The following is a 22,295-nucleotide window of genomic DNA, read 5'->3' as shown; positions in this document are numbered from 1 at the left end:
AACAGTGATCACAAGCACAGTAACCAAAAAGGAAGAGCCCTAATGAGACTGTGCCCAATGTCCCTTTGAGTACTTCTGGTCCTCTGTGATTGCACCTACAGTACAGCTGGCTGTGTGATTTTGCTCCTTTTGAACCTAGTGGCAAACTTTTCATGAACTTAATATGCCTTAATTCTGCCCGATGAATAAATTCTAATTAAAGGATTATTTTCCAGATATTAAATGTGACAGCCTACACTCAATATAGATCTCACCAAAGACACAAGATTCCCAGCTCTAGAAACCAAGACTCTCTTATCTATTCTTGGATAGACAGATGAAAACCATGGCTGCCATAAAACACTGATCATGGTAGTTAGAGATTAATCTCTTGGATTGACAAGTAAATTGGGACCTTTGACAATTCCCTTCGAAATCAATACGCTTTCAAACACACCTTTCAGCAGGTGTCAGTATGTTCTGTATACTTGACTTCCAGTGCTGAAACCTGTTTAATAGCAATAGGAGAGGGACCTTCCATACCTCACCTTACAAGTGGGTCATGGCACAGGAAAAAATTATCTGTTGTTTCACATTACTTGAAATATTTTCCAGTAAGAAGTACTTTTAGAATTTTTCCAGCTGAAGCCCAGAATTCTGCTAAATATACAAAAGTCTCAGAAGTGTTCTCTACAGACACTGAAACTATTTTTCAACAGGTCAGCTCTACATACTGAACTATTTGCAAATTATTAGAAAATATAAAAAATACTAAACACACAGACTGTTCATTACATTTACAAGTCTCACAGGGCTGAAATGCAAATTACTCTGTACTACAAATATTTGGGTAACTGAAAACTTGCCCAAAATGTTTGAATTAAAAAAAAAAAAAAAAAAAAGGCTTTTTATGGGTTAAGGTAATAATGAGAAAACTGTTCTCCCAAAAAATCTGTATCTTATTGTTGGACTGAAAATAGTTTAATAGAGAAAATATTCATTGACAGGGCAGTATTTTACATAGAGAATTAAGCCCCATCAAAGTGGGCAATGTCATTCCATCTACAAGGGAAGTGCCAAAGGAGACGGCCAAAATTTGCAACGCTGCGATAATACCAGCAGGGATGGATTTGTTGCTATTACGATTAAAGCATATAAACAGAAGAAGATTAGGAGGGGTGAGAGTGAAAAGAGAGGAAGAATAGTTTATTGGTTGGAAGAAGGGCAGGGAGAAGCTTATGTTGGAATGCAGTGTCACAGTTACACACCATAAAGCTTTCAGTTGCTCCCATTACATGAATGTCAGAGCGCAGCTGCCACTTTCCAGCAGAAATTCTTTCCGTTTTCATTTTGGAAGTACAGGGTGGGTTTTTGCAGTGTAGCACTCCCATGAGATCACCATGTTGCATCTGCAGGTACCCTTATGGCACAGGGACTGGCAAATGTGACTTTGTACACATGCTCTGGGACACTTAACACTTAGGATGAACCAGCAACATGCACTTCAAGTGGAGAGGTGGCTCAATCAAAAGAAAGCATTAAGAATCAGATTTTATGTTGTCTTGAACCAACTGCTTTCACAGGCATCAATGTACAACCATACCTACCAATAAATCTCAATGACAATCCATTCAGTTCAAGGAAATGGGGCTGAACAAGGTGAATGAGAAACCAGCTTTACAGTTATAATCTCATTCTGCTGATGAAAAGGAAAGGCCATGATTTTCCATCAGTGCCTTGAGATCCCTGGACTTCCATTTTTAAGTGCTCCACTTAAGATATTTGGAAGGGGTTTATTTCACCGCTCACTGAAGTCAGCCCTCAAAAAGGCATCCAGTCAACCCAGACCCATAGCTCTTCTCGGCTCAAAGGGTTAGGAGTCAGACAAGCTAAGCTGGCATTGAATACTGGAAGGAGTTCAGTCCCCTACCATTTTAATCAATTAAAGTGGCTTAATGATGTACCCTGGAGAAAGAAGAACAGTAAGGTTCTGCCTTGTGATACCAGTGAAGAACAGGATGAGTGAGTCAGGAAGTATACACTGAGCAGGACTTATGTATTTTTGTCAAAGAGAGAAAAGAAACCATGAATATTTGAGGTCTGGGAGAGAACTTATGTCCCAAATTCTTGTCAGGGTATCAGAAGAAGGGAAAAAGAGAGAGAAGGGAATTAGGAATTCTCTCAGTCAGCTCGTTTTTCCATCCTTGCTTTCATCTTTCCAGAACCGTAAGCATTTTAAATAGTAAGGGAAAAACAGAAAATTCCTTTGCAATACTACAGACTACTGCTAGCCTTAATTATTGTAACAAATCGAATATATGCAGGAATCTGCTAAAAGAGCAAAATTATCATATCTATCACACAAATGAAACTGGTCATCAGGTAAGTAAGGGTTTTAGTGCAACTGAGAACAAGAATTTGTAGAATATCTTTCAATTGCCAGTGCCAGTCTGAACCTGCCAGCTGCCATTAAAGGTCACAATTTAAATCGTATTTATTGAGACCTGGGCTTTGTACCTTCCATCTCAGTAAAATACACTAGCAGTAGTCATACTACTGTTTAAAATAGAGGAGCAGAAATTCAATGTTTTCAAGAACAATTAGGACTCAGTGAATTCTGCTCCTTATAAAAAACTATGCTTTGTTTTGGAATTTGAAATGGAGAGGAATGTTCTTAAAAATTTTCCAGTGACTAGAAATGTTGTAACAAAGTTATTAAAAGCATATTTTCATTAACATCAATTGCACTTCCTTACAGGACTCCAAAGGTAATAAGTTTATTAAATACATTGTCCCTTCTGGACTTCCACTTAAATGTACACTTAACACTGAATTCCACATGAAAGAGCAAACTCCAGTAAGTTTTTTTTTTACAAAATGCCAGAGTGAAATAGAATTGCATCCAAACAGCAGATATCAAGTATTTCAAATACTTACCCATGGAAACAAATAGAAAAGAAAGTGGACTTCCATTACATTTAATTTTGAAGATAACCTCAGTCATATGAGTACAGAGGGGGATTCCTAAGAAGAAATCGAGGGCTTGATTTAGTTCCCTAAACATAGGCTTATAGTCACTGAATACATCCTCAGGTATCTGAAAAGATCAGTGGTGGCATTGGCAAAAACTCCCCTAAAATAATCAGCAATCAAAGAAATACTAAAAATATACGGAAAAAAATTCTCCAGTATTTGCCTGAACTTAATTCAACAGGGTATTAGAAATGCCCTCCATGTAGCGAATGTGCTAAGTTCAGAGATAACTGCTTTGTATAAAGTTTGATTCTTTTCACTCCTGCAGTGAACTCTTCAAACAGGACAAACCACTCTTCGGTAGAAACCAAGGCAGCAGAAGCACCCCTTGACTTCACCATAAACCATGTGGAATGAACAAATGAACAATATCGCAGAGTTGCAATTACAACCCTGTCCATCCTCAGTAACCTCTTTTTTAAAGTTCCAAACCAAATCCTTCCTCATTGCTTGAGCAACTGTACCACATATAACATGAGGCAGGAGCTGACAAGCAGCTCAACTTCTCTGCTGAGTGCTCTGGATTGGCAGTGAAATTCCACTTTAATATAGAGCTTCTAGGAACAGATATTGATTACCAGAGTTAAAGCCGAGCTCAAAGTGTAACTACATTTGCAAAGTCTGTGTCCAAAAACTCCACAATGTCCTTTCACCTGCTCCTTTCACGAACAACTCTTTAATGTCCTAACTGGTTGTGTTCTCCTTCACCTACTATTAAAACACCATGAGAACTGCTCTGTGGCCTTCTGTAAAAGCACATTAACTGCAGTATGAAAACATAAAAAAATTTCAAGCTAAGTGCAACATATACTGAATTCCAATCGTTTTATCCAATTCTCTAAAGAGATGAGTCTCTGATTTTCAAGAGCTATGCACACACATCTGCAGAATTTCAAAAGATCTCACCTCCCAGCATAAAATGTTCATTGGGAAATCTGGCTTGTGAAAGGGTGTTGAGCTCTCCTTAAAACATATGCCATAAATCCTAATTGTTTTTGAAATTCACTTCTTGCTTTCAATTCCCTCATTTTTATGCAATCATTTCACTTAGTTATTACAGTATGAATCTAAATTTCTGGAGATTCAAAATAATATTTTATGAACAAATCTTTAAAAATTCACAGTACTTAATAAATCCTGTTATTCTGCCATTTACCATTTTAACTATCTTTTTATTTTTAGTCCTTCATTTCCTCCTCATTCTCATGCTTTACTTTGGATTCTTGATGAATGATCACAGATTCCACTTTTCAGTTTATTTTTCTTTCTTTTCTGTTTGTACATTTGGCTACTTTAATGTCTTCTAACTTCCTAGAAAAAATAATTTTTATAGGTGCATTTGGATTTTGACTACATACACTTGAAATCAGATGTTTCATTAGCAGTGAAATAAACACAATGTTATAAAAAAAATCAAGTCTCTTGAAATCAAAATGACTGTTATTAAGTTCTACTTCTTTGAATCACCACAGATCAAAATCTCGCTTTTTATATTGTTTCTATATTCAACTGAGCAGTAAACCATTATATTAAACAAGGTGAGAGAAGCTGAAGTTTCAGTGAATATTATGAACAAAATACAATTTTTAACAGAAAACCTTGAGAATTAAATTTTTCCTTAGGCCTTCTGATCACAGGCTTATGATCCAAACAATGAAATCTTAGGACAATATTGCTATTAACTCTGATTCCTCACTCCTAAAAATATTAAAAACAGAATCTATCATTCATCTGCCTGGTAATTATAAGCTGACAGATACACTGTTGCTGATTTTGTCAAGACTGTCTTTTAATTGCAATAATTGTCACTCTACCATTTACCAATCTCATCTCATCTTCAACACTTTTGGACTGCAAATATTCTTGACTCAGAAGAGTACTGAACTATATGTAATCCATTATTTCCCATAAAGATCTAGGACTGAGCAGGTGATACCTACCTGCTTCGCCCACTTCAAAAACCACATCTGGAAAGACCGAAGCAAGGATGGAAAAACGAGCTGACTGAGAGAATTCCTAATTCCCTTCTCTCTCTTTTTCCCTTCTTCTGATACCCTGACAAGAATTTGGGACTTAAGTTCTCTCCCAGGCCTCAAATATTCATGGTTTCTTTTCTTTCTTTGACAAAAATAGGAAGTTCGTCTCAGTGTATGTATTATGGATACACATGGCAAACTGTTCAAAATTTAACTTCCCTCAGGCATGTCACATCTGAAGTTGTATCACCTTCAACAGGGTTTATCTAATTTCATTTTAAGTTTCCTAAATTTATTTTTTTGTATCCTTGAGACACTTCACATTCTTTTGTTCTGTATATTACAAAGTGGGGCTGTTTGCCTGTGAAGTAATTTCTGGCAGACCTACACAGCACATGGCAATGGACAGTGCCTGTTCCTACTGACAAAGGCAGTGTCCATTGAGGGTTATACAAAAGAGCCTGTCTGCCTGTTGTCTGCTCCATTTTTTTACAGTTCCCATTTTTACAGCTTTTTTTTGAAGGGGAAAGGTAGAAGAGACTATAACTTGGTCCCTTCAGAGTTAGGGTCTGTCACCAAGCCAGTGAAAATCATGGTTGCTAGCAGTCTCTTGGATCAGCTGACACTCTCAACCCCATTCCGCAGTTATCGGCCTTTGGCTGATGGTGTTCTCAAGGTTTGTTGAAATTTTAAATCCAAGCCTTTAATGAATGTCTCAGTCAGAAGTCAGTATCTCCCTAAAAAACCTTTGTTTGCCGTGAACCCATCTCTTTACTTTGCAGCCTCCCATCTGAAAGAGAGGATATTTTACATTTGCCTTAGATTTTCATGTGAAGGTTATTTCATATTTTCTTTTTTAGGGAAAAAAAGGAAATCTTTCTACAAATCTTTGTAGAAACTTCTTTGATGCTTCAAAGATACAGTATCTTACCCATTTTATTTGGTTAGATTTAATAAATCATTTGCACTACTTCTCTCTTTTTTCAGGTGAGTGAGCTGCAGAACATTTGCATAAGCCCCACATTCCTATTGCTGCTTTACTGCCCATTCCACCAGAACTACTGATACTGCCTGAAGCATCATCCAGAGTTGCAAGGTGGATTTTGCAGACTCTGTAATATATAAGCTGTCAACTTAAGCACGTTTTACTCCAATTGCTGTCTCAGACCACCTGGACTTCCTTGTATATATGCTTACAAAGACTTGATGTATCAAAACCTGATAGAACTGCCAAATCTCTCTCTCTCTCTCTCTCTAATAGAAATAATCCAACTCAGAGACCAACTCAGAACATTCATAAAGTTAAATTAACACACTCCTCTCACTGAAGGCAGCTGAACTTATAGTCATGTTTAAATCTGTGCAAAATTGTGTCAGAGCATGCCTTTTCTTGCTCCCTCAACACTTAAAAGTGGGATGAAGGTGGGTGTATATGAGCCCAATGCCATTTGCTTGTTCTTTTAATATGTATTTCATTTGTATGGATGGATGGACTGAAGAAGAAAACTACACCAGACTCCGTTTATTTTTATGTCATGGCCTAGAAATTCATAGCTCTCCTCAGAAGATACACATTTATCTGAAATGTGCATCAATTCCCTTGTGAGGTCTGCTAAGCATAGCCATCTGGTTTTTTTCCTGCATAATAATTTTACAGATATTGTCACTGAGTTTGTGTTACTGTAAGTCTTTTATTCATTTTAATTTTTAGGGTGATTTTTTGCTCTTTTTCATTTAAGCCTTAAACCAACAAGAAAATCATGTATTTATTACTCCCCTCTTTCTCTCTCAATATATATTTCTATAATATTTCTCTATTTTATGCAGTCTCACTGTACTCTTGAAAATATCTGAGATAAGCTTACTTTTGAAAGAGAGCATTCAAGGTGGTTAAAAATATGCTTTGCTAAGCATATTTTGTAATGGACAGTGAGACCATCAGAAGTTAATTTACCTAGACAACAGCTATGTAAACTTTGTTTTAAGTACCATGACATCTAATTTAGGTAATCAACATTGGAATTAGATGCTATTATATCATATGAAAATTTCAAAAATAGAATAAAAATTTATATTCCTTTTTATCTCAGGTGTGATAATATTTTCATCTTCTCTCTCTTTCTGAAAAGCACTAGAACTTATAGCCAGAACCTGCTACATTACCATCCTTTCAGAAGATGTTTTCTGTAATGGTGATACCAGAGTGTTGGATTACATATTTAGGTTCTAATCTCAGCAAAAAAAAACCTGAACAAATGTCACTGCTTTCATACATTCCTTCCCTCTTCCTTTAATCCTGCTGATTCCCTATTATCTCAAAGGTCAGACATGCTTATTAGTTTCTGTACTGTTAAAAAAACCTCCCTCTTTTAATCTCACAATCTCAGATCCTGTGGATTTCCAGTAATTCCACTATAAAGAACTTTGTTTTCTTGTAGAAATACCCATATTTAAAAACATGGTAGTTTTCTCTTTCCTAACATTATGAAAGTGCTTTCCAAATCCACAGTCAAGTGTTCAACAATTAAAATTAAATAATCAGTATGTGCACAAAAATGATGTATCATGTTTCCAAGCTAGGAATTTGTTATACGCACAACTATTCCAAGTTCTGTGTTTTTAGCTGTCTTTTATGAAATCAAGAAGTTCTAGTAATACCCAATATTCCTTCACACCACTGAGATGTAGTAGCAAAGCATGGGTTTGATTTACATATCATAGAAATTTAATTTGCTTAAACTGATACGTACTCAGAGGCTTTAAACTCCTCCTCATCAGTGAGTTTTACAGGAAGAGCAATACTTACATTGTACTCATTAACAAGAGTTAATTTACTACCACAAAGGTGTTGGCATTTCAAAAGCATCACTGCAAATGAAAGACTAATGCTGTAAGAGACTGAATTTCATTAGCAAGGAAACTTGTCAATCTTTGATTAAATTACTGATAAATAGTGTTTTAGGAAACACTCAGTAGTGTCGCCAGTAAAGCACAAGGAAATCCTCCAAGTAAGGATTTGCATTTTAGAAGAGAATGCCTGGAGGATGTAGCATATTTATGAGTTAGATGCATGTTCCAGCAACTAAGAAAGTAATTTTGTCACTCAGCCTCATTTTTCAGTTCTGCTGTCTGAATAAAGAGCGAAGAAGATTACGAGGTTAAGAGCAAGTATCAAGGAAGCTGTACATTATTGCAGTTTTCCATCTTCACAAAGTGAGGCTGACTTTCTTCCTTCCCAGTGCCAAAATTTTTTAGCTGTCTGGCAAAATCTGGATGCTCTACTTCCCCCGAAGAGATGAATGTTGTTAAGACTTGAAGCCCACCAGGACAACAGGAAAGTGTTTGTGGTTACTCATGAGCCAGAAAACAGACCAGCCAGGAATTATTCTGCGGCCCTGTCACTGAACAGGAGGGCATGGGATGGTCTGTGTCCACATGGAGGAATCTCCTCCTGCCTCCGAACAGTATGTCAGCATCCAAACTAACTCCTGGGAATGGTGCTGGGCCTCTGCCAAGCCCAGAACCATGTAAGGTTGTTGCTAGGAGCTGCTGGCTGCTTTGGGCCAAAAAGTCACTTAAAGAGAAGTTTCAAACATCACTGTCCCAGTGCTCAAACCTGTGCCGTAGCCCCACTTAGTTACAAGCATGGAAGTAACGTGTCTGCCCATCTCAACTAATCAGACTTGGTTAAAGGCATCAACCTAAGAGTAAGTTTGTGTTAATGGGAGTCAATGGGAAAATAGGGATGGGCTCCAAAACTGAATTCATGCTGGAAGAAACTGGCAATTCCTGTTTCATTTCTCTTAATGAAATAGGAAAGCATTATTTCACACAAGTTTAAGGAAAAAATGCAGTACCCCACTGACTTGCAGAGCCTGGGGGCCCTAGATACTAGCAGCATTGGGGTCCAAAGAAGGGCAAAAAAGCTGGTAAAGGGTCTAGATAATAAGTCTTATGAGAAGTGGCTGAGGAAGCTGGGGTTTTCTAGTCTGGAGAATAGCAAACTCAGTGGGGAACTCTACAACTGAAAGGAGGCTGCACTGAGGTGGGAGTCAGTCTCTTCTGCCCTGTCTCAAGTGAAAACATAAGAGGAAATGGCCTTAAATTGCACCAAGGGAGATTCAGATTAGTTACTAGAAATATTTTTTTCACTGAATGAGTGGTCAGGCATTGGAGTAAGTTGCCCTGAGAGGTGGTGGAGTCACTGTCTAGGAAGTGTTAAAAAGGCATCTGGATGAGGCACCTGGGGATAGGGTTTAGAGGTGAATATGGTGGTCCTGCATTGATGACTGGACTTGATGATCTTTAAGATCTCTTTCAACCTTGATGATTCTGTGATTCTGAGAAAACTGACAGCTGAAGAGGAACCAAGAAGGAGAGAGAAGGGGATGTACTTTCTCCTTTTCAGGCATGCTAAGGCAGGGACAATCTAGTCTGTATTTGGCTGAACTACGGAAGAGCTTTAAATTGTGAAACAGAAATTTCTTCAGTGAATCAGGGTCAAGCACTGGAACAGACTGCACAGAGAAGTGGTTGAATCACCATCCCTGGAAGTGTTCAAGAAACATGTGGCTATGGCACTGTGGGGACATGGTTTAGTGCTGAACACAGCAGTGCTGTGCTAACAATTGGATTCAATGACCTTAGAGATCTTTCCCAAACTTAAAAATTCTATGACTCTGTGATTCTAAAAATCAAATTTGCTAAACAGACATTCCAAATATAAATGTTTACTGGATTATTTGAACAATAAATACAACAAATTAACCTCTAGCTCAGAATAAACTGTAAACAATGAAAGGCCCTTATAGCAGAGAATTTTAAGACCAAACCCAAAATTCATATAATGAAAAAATATCACCAAGAACTACATAAAAATAAAATCAAATGATCTAGCTACTAAAATACACATATGTGCTCAAAATCTTGTGGGAATCAAATATTCCAGTAAAAATAAAGGGAGAGATGGAAACACAAGTTTCTTATTATCACACTTCATATGTTATAAAAGCTAAGAGTTAACTTATTTTTGGCAAAGGGACAAAGGTTGCACAATACCCTGGCTTACACAAATATTTTCTATTGTTGAATGCATCTTAAATGTAGCTTGTCCTATATTAACTTTATGCACACAGTGCACCATGAGGTCTAAGAGTGTCCCAAAGATCCCTGTGTTTCAAAACACTGATGAATAGAAAGCTGCCAGCATCCGGTGAGCCAGGTGTAAAAATGTTACTCAAAAACTTACAGTTTAATTGAAACCAGATAAAATAATTTGAGCAATAAAGACTACAGATTTTGACCCAAAAGATGTTGTCACTTTTGGACAAATTAATGCACATGGTATTTTCTAGAATGCTCCTTCCTGAAAATATCTAAGATTTCTCTCAAAAAATGCTCTTGTTTATAATCACTAAGTGAAATATGCCTGTAGAAATATATCAGGTTATCCTCATGTTTCACATTTTTAGTTCATTTTTCCTGTAAAGGAAGAAAAAGTTAGGTGTGCAGTGGAAATGGTTATGAAGAAGTGGATATGCATATATTAACCCCATACATTACATATATTAACCACACGCATATATTAACCCCAGACTTCATGTCACCACTAACATGGCACTTCCTTCCACTGAAGATTTTATAAAGTAAAGGAAGAGGCAATGATTTATTAAGAGTGAATGTTTAAGAATAAAAATTCCTATTCTCCATTTATCAGCCACTAGTAGAGTGAGTTATTACTGAGCATAGTTTGCTATTTCCAGAGGGCAAGGCCACGATCCTGCTTCAGCCTTCGTACTGCTTCACAGTGACAAAGTAAAATGTTCAGAAATACAGAACGTGCAGTAACAGCTCTCACTCTCATTAAGTTACACAAACAAGACCGAGTTGCAGAAGCAGTGATATTTGTATTAAATTTTAAAATCAATGCCTTTCATAGTACTGTTCCCCACAATTTATATTACTATTCATTCCCATACATTTTTCCATGTCTAACCAGCAACCTGTTCACCTCAAGATAAGAAATCACTGTAAAAATCACAACCAGTCTTAATTTTTGGTGTAATACATAATGCAATTGCCAAATATCTAGTGATCTGATTATAAATTATTTAAAGATGAGAACAAGGAAGTCATAAATACATTTCCCACCATTATTAATTATTTATATTCCAAGGGCATTAAAGATCCAAATTCAGACTCAGATTTACACCAATTTGCTTTATTCTATGTTACTAGGATCAGCCTTTTTTTTTGTTTGTTTGTTTGTGCATAGTGGAATAGAGTTTCCACAGGAAATACATGGCATTACCCATAGGCTAAGCATGTGCACTGCTTTGCTAATAAAGTAACGCCCATTCAAGAAGGTTCATGTACCTGAAGCTCTGATGCTCGTTTCATCATCTCCAGGGTGATGTAGCAACCAATAGAATGCGCAATCAGTACCAGCTTTATATCTTTTGATACATTCTTTTTGAGGAAGTTCAGTTTATGCTCTACTTGTCCGTTAAGTCCAAAAACATCCTCTAGCTCCTTAATATCTGTGTCTGAAACATAAAAGAAAAGAAGTCCTTTGGTTCAGTGAAAGAAATTCCAGGTATGTCTTTTTTTCCCCCACACTTCTTTGTAAAACACTGAAATAAACACATACATTAATTGTAAAATCCCCAAACAAACCAAACACAAAAAAACCCCCCACCAGACTTAAAAATTTAATTTTCAGTTACCACCACTGGAAAATACAGACTGATAAATCACATGCACAGGATGTAAAGCCTTATGTGCAGCTTGGGAGCCAGCAAAAGATATGTAAACACATGGAGATTCCATAGCACATCATCCACTATTTTGATCTCGTTCATTCGGAACAAGACCAAACTCAGGGCATTAGATCAAGCTTAAACCAATCCAAATTTACATTGAAAGATCAGGACCTACAAGAGCAATACTGCCCAGGAATGGGTCCCTCCTTGCAGAAGACAAGCTACCATATACGTCATCATGCACTAACAACTTTTGGGTACTCAAAATCTCCTGTCTTAAAGATGCACAAAAATGTCCCATGGAATGAGGAAAAATAGGAAATGCCTATGTGTCAACACAAAACACCAGCACCTACATAAAATATCCCTGTTAATGCAGGTTCTCATCATCGTCAATTCAGCTGAAAAGAGGAAAATCAAGTTAGAGCTTCATGGTTCTAGATTACTGTACTGTTAATTCCTGTTTTGCCAGGGACCTTCTAAAGGAGCTTGGGCAATCCCTCATGATGAGGACTTGGCTTCTTGCTTCCTGGCCAGTCAACAAGACAAACTGAACTGGTGTCTGCAAGAATATACAGCAATTCAGTATCTTTAACTCTTGCTTATTACAAGAGTGGCATCTATCTGAAGTTCCTGAGTCTAAGGGGGTTCACAGCTCTTTCATCTGCTAGAAAAGTGCTCTTTATCCACTAAGCTAAACACTGTGTTAAGGATATACCACTCCAGTTTATGCTGGACTATTCTATTGACATGACTGTAAGAAGAAATACTAAAAAAAAAAAAGAAAAGAAAAGAGACAGAAAGCATGAAGGAATGCATGCCTCTATCTTATCTAGATGAGATGGAGTATCACTTAATCTCTTAACTCATGCTATTACCTCAGGTTTCAATTTCATACTCCAGATTAAACCTCTGATACTTTATGCTCCTTACAGGTCAACTTGCAATGCAGTTTAGTCTGACGTAAGCTAAATCTCCTGGCAGCACGGTTCAGACACACAATGGGGACCAGCTCATTACTGAGCCATGGTCCTACACATGGCTCCTAGGTCCCTGGCAAAAGCCACCCACCTCTAACAACTCAGGAGCAGCTAACAGAGAGTGCACACACAGCCCTAACTGGCCCACCAAGGTGTTTAACTTCCCACTTGATGTCTTTTGATGTGCTCCGGAACAGCTCCCTGTGTGAAAAATAGAGGTGGAAGAAAGTATCCATCAGGAAAAGACACCGTAAAGGTAAATGCATTAAAAACACTGAAATGCATTGAAAAACTGCTGTAAGTCAGAATCATAGTCCTATTTCAGATCGTTCTGCACTTGCTTGAGGAAAGAGGTAACTATGAGTTAACTGCCTGTGCCTATGACTGTCAGTGCTTTAATTTGTACACAGTAAATTTGGTGGCACCTGGACCGTAACCTCAAATACCAAAAATTACTAACACTGCTGTACTGAAGTTATTGGGAGGTTGATAGTGACAGTACTATTTGGTAGCCCAAGAGGGCTGGCACTACATAATCTTTTTGATCATCTGTATGAAACATAACCTTTAGAAGCAAAATAATTGCTCACGATGGCTCTTTTCTGAGTTTAAATTATTACCACCAAAGTCCCAACAAAGTTGTTCTTCAGTTAAACTAGTATTTCTGCTAAAACTATTGATGATCATATCCCAGCATAATTCAGAGTAATTTACTCAAAATGAAAATGGGTTTACCAAAACACAACCAAGAAATGCAAAATTAGATGAGAAGTGATATTTTGTTTACAAGGCTTTCTACAAGTAACAGAAAACAAAGAGTTTGTTCTATTTTATGAAACCCTAAATAAACGCCCGAGTCCAACACATTGTTTTTAAACTTAAGTTTCTATTTTTAACAAAAGCTGCCTTTCCTACATTTAATTACACAGCAGCTCAGCCTCATGCAGGAATAGTTTGTCTACATCCCAAGTCTAATTACAGGTATATATAACACAATAAATGCCAGCCTACTAGAAACATGATGGCCCATTGGATACAGCAACAAGTGAAAGAGTAAGTTATATTGAGTATATATGTATTACTGCGTGTTGGGTTGAGCAGGTCAATTGTCCCTTGTAAACATTTGCTGTCATTTCCATACTGTTTCACTCAGGCACTGACATCTCAGTAGTTTATCAGCACATCTTTTAATGTTTTACATTTCATTTCAGTTCTTGAAATACATGTTTTCAGCTTATTTTCCAGTTAGAGCAAAGGAAAAGGAGGCAAAGTAGGTGTATAAATCTTCTAGACAACTTTTCATGGTTCACAAGATCCCAGAAACCAAGCAGGAAACAAGACAAATTTTTATTTGCATTATTCAGTCTCATGAGGTTAATGGCTTTTCCCTACGTGAATTCAGCATCTGCTGAAAGAGTTGCTGGAGACTGCTGTCATGAAATTAATAAAGAGCACAGCAGAGACAGTCTAGGCCCATCTCAATATTTTCCAAGTTTAGATAATTATGTCAGACACAGTTAATTATTTAAGACATTACATACCTAATTTAATGTTTATTTACCTAATAAATAGCAGTGTAGACATTCTGGCCAGCATATCCATAGCTATTACTGACTTCAGCAGAGATGTGCCTGCTCAGAATCAGCTGTGCTGCCAAAGCAAGAACCCTCAAGAAGGACATAGATGGGGATTGAGAATAAAGTGAAAATGGCTTTTTCTTCCTTGCATTTGGCCAGACTCGAGTTTAGGACTCAAGCACACTCAACTCAAGCCTGTGCACCAGTGTTCCCTTAAGGAAGGCAGGGAGAGCAGAGCCTGCAGAAGCGATTTTTAATTGGATGGGTCAGTTGTGATTGATGATGATCATGGACACTCGTTCTACTGTGGGCCAAATCACCCTCAGCACAGCCCTGCTCACACACTCAGAACAAGGATGCTCTGATTCCCTTGGCTACTGGCCTGCGTTACATACACAGAGAACCTCTCTGAGGCTGCAAGCGAGTCCTGACAGCCAAGGCTGACCCCGGAGAATTGTTTCAGCTGTTTAATACAACTTTCCCTTTTCTTCTGAAATACTGGTTTATTGCCAAATCCAATCACCTTGGCACTATTCCTAGAGAAGCCACACTGGGGAATGAGCATGCAGTGTGGGGTCTGGTAATCCCCATGCAAAACTCTCATCATGGACTGACCCCATGCTTCTCAGGTGAAGCTCCAGCATCACGTCACCCTGTACTGAAATATGCATCCTATTTGACATCTGGACAAATATAAAATTGTCCACGCCTTGTGTCACTTCATGCTTCCCCAACACAAATGCTACACTTCTAATAGTCCAAAATGTGCAAGAGCTGGGCTGCGTCACAAGTTTGAAAGATTTATTTATTTATTTTACAGAATAAAATTGCCCAGGGATTATCCAAAATCAACATGAATTTCTTGGGTGGAGAAGCTTAAATGGATTCTTTGTACAAGCAAACAGACTTGCACAAACACACTGGCAGTCAGCACTCCAATGGCTCTACATCAAAGAAGGGACCAGAGTGACTTCACCTCAGGTGTGGAATATATGCCATGGTTGAAGGAGAGCTCATTTAAGCAGTTTTCAGATAGTAGAAATTATACGACTTGTACCTTATGCTGCAAACACCCCATCTGGGCCAAGACAGGATTTTAAGACTTTATTTAACTGGTGTATTAAAAGAAATACTGTATTTCTTTATTTTCTTTGGCAAAGCATTCATTTTCTGATGTGCTTTCAGAAAAACAAATGCGCCATCACTTTAATGAATCTCTTTTTCTGACCTCTGCTAAAACTACAGGCAGAAAACAATGATAGATTAAAATAAAGTGTTTGCTCTAAGATTAGTCGACAAGTTAATCTTGCTAGGAAAGAGGACTTTGGTTTTCAGGGAAATAACAGAAAATGTGTTTGTTTGTTTTTCTGCTGTGTATGCAAGGGAAATTCTTATGCAGAAAATAAAAAAAAATCATAGCAGTTATGTGAGCAGACTTCAGGCTGGCAATTTATAAAAGTTAGCCTTTCATTAAAAAGTCTGCTAAATCACAGACTTCTTTTTACTGGATGATTCAAAAAGATACCAGAGGCCTGACTTTCTAACAGCACCCTCAAATTTCTGCACACCTTTGTACTTCCCAAATTTCACAATTTTACATGTCCAAACTCCAAACTGCCCTGGTCACAACAGGTGACGGAATATTTTTGCTCAGTACATGTGGACGGACACTTGTCCACTTCTCATGGAATGACTCTGAAGTCTGTCCCAAGATCAGCTCATAAACAAGGCCTCTAAAGGACTCATGAACAAGGAAGGAACCACGTGAAAAGGTGACCTGTGATTACATATCATGAAGGAAAGGGAAGTAAAAACCACTGCTCTACCCGCACTGTTATCTTCCTCTTCCAGGAACCATTGAGTCTAAGAAGTGGTAGCAGTATATCTAAGGACAAACTTCAATGAATCACTTCTATAAACTCGTGTGGTCAAGAATTTTCAGAACTGGACCTTTTGCAGGGTAAGGACAAGTAAGTGTCTGGAGACTGAACTAGGGGGTAGCTTAGGAACACATTTATCCCTCTGCATCCCCACCAAATACCCCAAGTAAAACCAACATATTGGGCCAAGTGTTTTAGATTTTACATGCCACCTCCTTTTTCCACTACAAACACATACACAAACCCTAGTGGAAGGAGCAGCAGTTTCGACTGAATAACTTGTGTTTAGATAAAGCAACACCTGGAAAGTTTTTATCTTTTCCTTTATGTAGTGACAGGCAGATATTACAATTGAATTACTTAGATTAGCTGTGAAAATGATGTGCATAACATGAAGTCTAATTCTGGAAATTAAATAATTTGATTGCTTTTTGTGTTATAGCAAAAGACAATAATTCCCTAAAACTGAATGATGCCATTTTAAAGTGTTTAAATAAAACTGTAAGCTTAAAAATTGAGACTTAAGGTTTGTAGGTCTAGTATGGCCATCCCCTAAAGATATATTGCTCAAAGCCTGAATGTTTCACCCAATCTTTCATTTGATTAGTGAACCATGGATAATTTGTATCAGCAAGCAATAAAATGCCAAAGAAATAGGATGGAAACCCTGAAAGAATGTTAAATAAATACTGAAGAACTCCTCCACCAAGAACCAGGACTTAAAGCATTGTGTTTTAGATTAACCCTTAGACCTTAGTCTGGCCGTAGCACCCTCAGGAACTGTTCATGCAACTTCTAAGATAAACACACCACTCATTAGTGTTTATTGGAGCAATTACTTTTTGTAAAGGTATCCTCCACAAATAAATTACCATTTACTCAAGATACTGAAGTGGTCATATGTATTATTTTCTTTACCAGAAAAATAACAAGACCTTATTTTACAAATTGAACTACTGATTTCCTTTGCTTTCTACACACCTATTGCTGGGACACTTGTTTAACACCTAATATGTTTTTCAAAGGAAGCTGTATTATAATTAAATTAGTACGAGTGTAGTCTGACAGAATGAACTAATAAACATGACAAATACTAAACCACAGATTTTTATTAAAAGCATACAGGAGCACCCTGAACTCTCTAAATTATCTCTTAGAAACTTGTTTTATTTTACATTCGCAGGCTTGCTTCCCTCTGTTTAGAGTAACTATTACCAAGTAATGATGAAGTAACAATACAAACTTTGAAGCAGAATTTTGTTGGTTGTCTCCAATTTTGGCAAGGCAAACACCACTAAAGAGTGTTTTATTTTGCAGTTCTACACCAATCAACATCTCCATTCCAAGCACTTTAATGAACATAAAGCAAATGTTATATGGGTGTTTTACATAATGTAGATGGCAAAGTTTTCTGTATTTCAATGACTGCATTTTGCAGTCAGTAAGTTGAATAACTGCAGAAAGTGCAACCTGTAAGAACTCTTAGCATCATACTATAAAGGGAGAAAACAAACAGTAAAACAAAATTACAAAAAAACCCCACACTTAGCAGGGTACAGGCTAGAGACCCATCACTGTGTAGGAGCAGATCTGAATTTCCAACATAAAATGACCACAAGGAACAAAAAGCAAAGAGGTCTGAGCCCACGAGAAGGTGACTGTCCATGCTATGTTTCTTGTTTCTGGACATACTGAAGCCAAGTGCAAGGCTCTGTCAATGCCCCCCACTTACCCACACAAACAAAACTGCACGTTTCAACAAAACTTTCTTTTATACAAATTAACAATGGAAGAAAACCAGAATAATGATGTTCTACACATCACCAAGAATGAGTAGATGTAGTATAGATGGTAAAGGAAAGGACAGTGGAAATTGTGTGAGTATTGAAGGGAACAAAAACAGATGAGTATCACTTCACACGCATTGATTCCATTGGTTATGACAAATGAGGTGCTGCACCACAGTAGGTAAGTCCAACAGTCACACCTATTGAAAACAGCACTTCAAAACCTTGGGAAGTTCAAACAGATACAAATAGAGAAAGAAGTACTGAGAGCAAACAAGGGAGAGACGAAGTTTGGAGCAGAGTAAAACAGCTGGCCAAGGAAGACAACCCATGTTATTTCACAGACAGGAAATAAAAAGAATTATTTTCAAAGTAAGAGAAAATGAGAAGGCAGACACCATGATGCTAAGAGAAGGAAAAGGGAAAATACAAGGAGCTCAGAGGGCACTTATACAACAGCCCAAGCTACAATACAGAATCTGTACTTCACAGGGATCGGACAGATTGATAGGCAACATTTTCTGAAGTGTTTGATGCTTCTACTGAATTCAAGCTGTAACTTTTTATTTGCCAGGCCAGTCCCAATTTTTCTTGAAAATCCATCCCAAAATTTTATTCAGTACTGTGATATCAACTAAGAAGGACATGCTCAATTAAGTATGACCCTTCAGAATAATACCAAAATAACACTAATGCCCTTCCTGTTGCACAGCTCCTATAAAGGTATTAGGAGGGCATTCAGTAAACCTAGTCCTTTTTCTTTACCCTTGTGTATATTCATCTTGGATGACACTGTTTCAATAGAAATATAAAGGGAAGTGTACGTTTCTATGTTCATTTGTCCATTTGTCCATAGAAATGTTAAATTTAATACCCAGATCCAAATTATGTAACAAGAGCATCCTTTTTATGAGTAAATGATCCACTTAGGCAAGCATAACATTTTTCCATCCTTCATCTGTATCCCTCAAAACTGATGGATTATAAGAAGCCTTCGAATTTATTATCTTATATTCCCTGCTGCTGTACACTGGTGTCACAGTGCTGACTGCAAAGAGCTGTGTTAGTTTATGCCAGCAGAGAACACGACTCCCTGCTAGCAGCGCTGAGGGCTGTAGCACAGCACGTCTGCAAAATATTCTGCAATGCAGTGCTACCTCACAGGACTCAGCCAACACTCCCAATGCTACCCGGCCTTGAAAAATCTTGTAACTTGTGCCTGGGCTCCTCTTCACACAAGGAGTGTGACCTGACAGCAGAGGGAACCAGCCACAGAACAGTGATTCCCAGCACTGACCCCCACTGGCAAAAGAGAAATGGACAAAACAGCATGTGCAAAAGTCTGAATTTATGAAAATCAGTGGCAAAGCTGAGGAGAGCAAATAGAATTTCACTTTGTAATTTGTATAAATGTAGCAGGTTTCTTTATCAGTTGCCGATGCTTTAAATAACCATTTGCATATGCTGTGCAGTGCAAATTTTGTATCTTTGGGGAGGAAACACATTTTTGTCAAATGACTACTTTAAATTCTGATTTATATCTTTTCTCCTCTAGTGTTCTGTTACACTGTTTAAAAATTAATTTTCTGTTACCAAGATAGCAGTTTCCTTTTTAACCTTCCTGAAGAAAATGCTGAAGGTTTCTTTCTTAGCCACCCACCTGAACTGCCCAGAACACAACTATGGCAACATGCCCAAGGTTCTACTGTGATGGCTTTATTCTACTCGGAGTTTTACCTGATAGCTGAAATAGAGACTGAAGTGCCACCAGTACAAAACTGAGTACTTAAAGGGGTTACAAGCAAGCTGGAGAGGGACTTCTACAAAGGCAGGGAGTGATAGGACAAAGGGGAATGGCTTTAAACTGGAAGAGGGCAGGTTTAGATTAGACATAAGAAATTCTTTACTGTGAGGGTGGTGATATACTGGAACAGGTTGCCCTGAGAAGTTGTGGACACTCCATCCCTCAAGAACAGGCTGGATAGGGCTTTGAGCAGCCTTACCTAGTGGAAGGTGTCCCTGCCCATGGCAAGGAGTTGAAGTAGATGATCTTCAACATCCTTTCCAACACAAACCACTCTAACACCTGCCATTACAGATGAATAAGGGATTTTTTGGTCTTCATTTTGCAAAGGTGAGAGGTCCTACATGGAAAGTAAATCAATTCACCACAAGCAGTTCTAGAGTCACGGTTGGACAAAGTTTGGTTTCCTCACTCATTTACATTAGCAGACATTGAAGCAACAGCTCAATACAAACACTTTGAAACTGCCTGAGGCTTTATAGTATAGTTTATATAAAAAGGCATCAACTGAGTTTGACCTGCACTCTAGACATAAACAGCTCCAAATATGATCACATAGAGTTTTATGCTGAAGTGCATTCAGAAACACTGAAATTGCCCTCTTTGTGATTAACTGAAAAATAGAACTTGTTCCTCTAAATCATGTAAACCATAGCACATAAGTCAGTGGAGTCTCTGACAGCAAAGACTCAGCAATAATATGTTTGAAATGATAGTTCTGTTCTGAAAAAACTGACACTACAATGGCAATCCCTGAGAATTTTCATTGTCTGTTCTAATGTTTAACCCAATGGGGAATTATTTGGCAACTAAGTAGTCACCTGACCACAGCAGTAATCCAATAACTGTAGTAAATTAGATTATTTTAATAGATGTATTAATCCACAAAACCTAAAATTCAGCCTTTACAAAGGTAAGAATATGTCTGTCTTAAAGAAAGAGAGTAGTGCCATGTGGTATCAAAACTAGAAAAAAGAAAATCTTAATCCAGCAAACAGTAATTACTGATTATTTAAGAATGAGGCCATTTGCAGTTACTTTTTCTGCACACTGTATCTTACAGTTTCCTGTATTTCCCTGAAATGCCTACATTGCTGCTTAAAGAAAGGGAACTCCTAAAACCAAAACAAACCCAGAAAGGGTTCATGTTCCAAACCTGATTATTTTTAGACTCTGGAACTATGTTGTGCATTACTGACAGCTTCTCAATCTCCCAGCTGTAGACCAATGTCAATTAAAAAAAAAAAAAGTCTTTAAACAGTGGACTGATCTCATCAAGATCTGCACCATTTGTTGCAAGTTTTGTGGGAATCAAAATTAAATCAAAGGTCTCTATCATAAATTAGAAATGCTAAATGAAACTATTGATCAGCTTTCTTCCGGCAGCCAACCTGTGTACTGAATAAACTATAAAAACAAATCCACACCTGTTACACCTTCAGACATGAGGATTATTCCCTGCTATGGGGATACTTCATTGTCATTCTGTTAGCAGAAGACATTGTCATTCTGTTAGCAAGAATATCTTTCAAACTGAGTTGGGTTAAAAGATTCCTAAGCATTCTCCCTGGGGAAAATAATCTGAATTGTCTCAATACTGTGTTTATTAAATTATGTTAGGTTTTTACTTTCCCTTTACCAGTATAATAAACATTTAAACGAGCCACTCTCAAACATCACAGCACTGGTCATCCCAGAGAACTGTGATATGCCTTCAAAAGTCAGGACACCAGACTATGTAACTGTTACCTCTTCACCAGGTTCACATTCTTGAACACCTTTCCCCCCCCGCTAAAAGCCACCTTCATCTAAACAGAAATGGTGGTATCAGCTGGAGAACATATCTATGACATGGGATGAAATGCAGAACATAACCCATAAACAGTTTCAAAACCTACATCCAAGGTTTCCTGGAGTGCAGTAAAGACATTGTGCTCTCCAGTGGATGAATTTTTTTTTTTTCTTTAACATCTTGCTTTCTGGATAAAGATCCAGAAGACTGTATCATGTTTCAGAAGTTGCTCCTTTTAAACCCATCTTTAAAAACAGAATTATATTACTGTTATTTGTAGGTGTGGATGAAAAATTCCAGTTCTTTTAACCAAGGAATTAGTTGAATAAAGTACTAGAATGGATTAGAAAGTTCTTCATGGACATTTTTTAATAGTATTCCAATAGAAAATATGTCAACAGACTCAGTGGAAAACCTTGAAAGAAACAGAGAATGCAGAGAACTTACTTTTCATCTAGCCATAAGAAATGTAAAGACAAAGTCCTATTCCTTGTTATGTCAACAAAAATTAGTCACTACTCCATCAAACTCAACGGAATATAGAGACGCATTAAGTGCTACCAAAACAGCTTCATAGTGTTTAAATGATCTTTGCAAATACATACACGGCTGCTAAGGTATGATAATATGAACACTTTAAATTGTTATCATTTTGGATGGCCAGAAAAGAAAACAAAGAGCAACTTAGAAATACTTCATATATAACAAAATTTTATTTTTCTTTGT

At 37.5% G+C, this 22,295-nt stretch overlaps 1 protein-coding gene across 2 annotated transcripts in view; it reads right to left on the bottom strand.

Annotated features, from left to right (window-relative positions):
- Nucleotides 1-22,295, bottom strand: part of LDAH (lipid droplet associated hydrolase) — a 112,512-nt gene that overhangs the window by 52,879 nt on the left and 37,338 nt on the right. For both annotated transcript variants that reach the window (XM_032104053.1, XM_032104052.1), the window contains one exon: nucleotides 11,364-11,533. In XM_032104053.1, coding sequence (XP_031959944.1) covers nucleotides 11,364-11,533 — 170 coding nt within the window. The remainder of the gene's footprint in view (nucleotides 1-11,363; nucleotides 11,534-22,295) is intronic.

Source organism: Corvus moneduloides, chromosome 3 (assembly GCF_009650955.1).
Source record: "Corvus moneduloides isolate bCorMon1 chromosome 3, bCorMon1.pri, whole genome shotgun sequence".
In the NCBI taxonomy this organism is placed as follows: Eukaryota; Metazoa; Chordata; class Aves; order Passeriformes; family Corvidae; genus Corvus; species Corvus moneduloides.
Note: the sequence above shows the minus strand (reverse complement) of the source record. Positions and strands in the feature narration are given on the sequence as shown.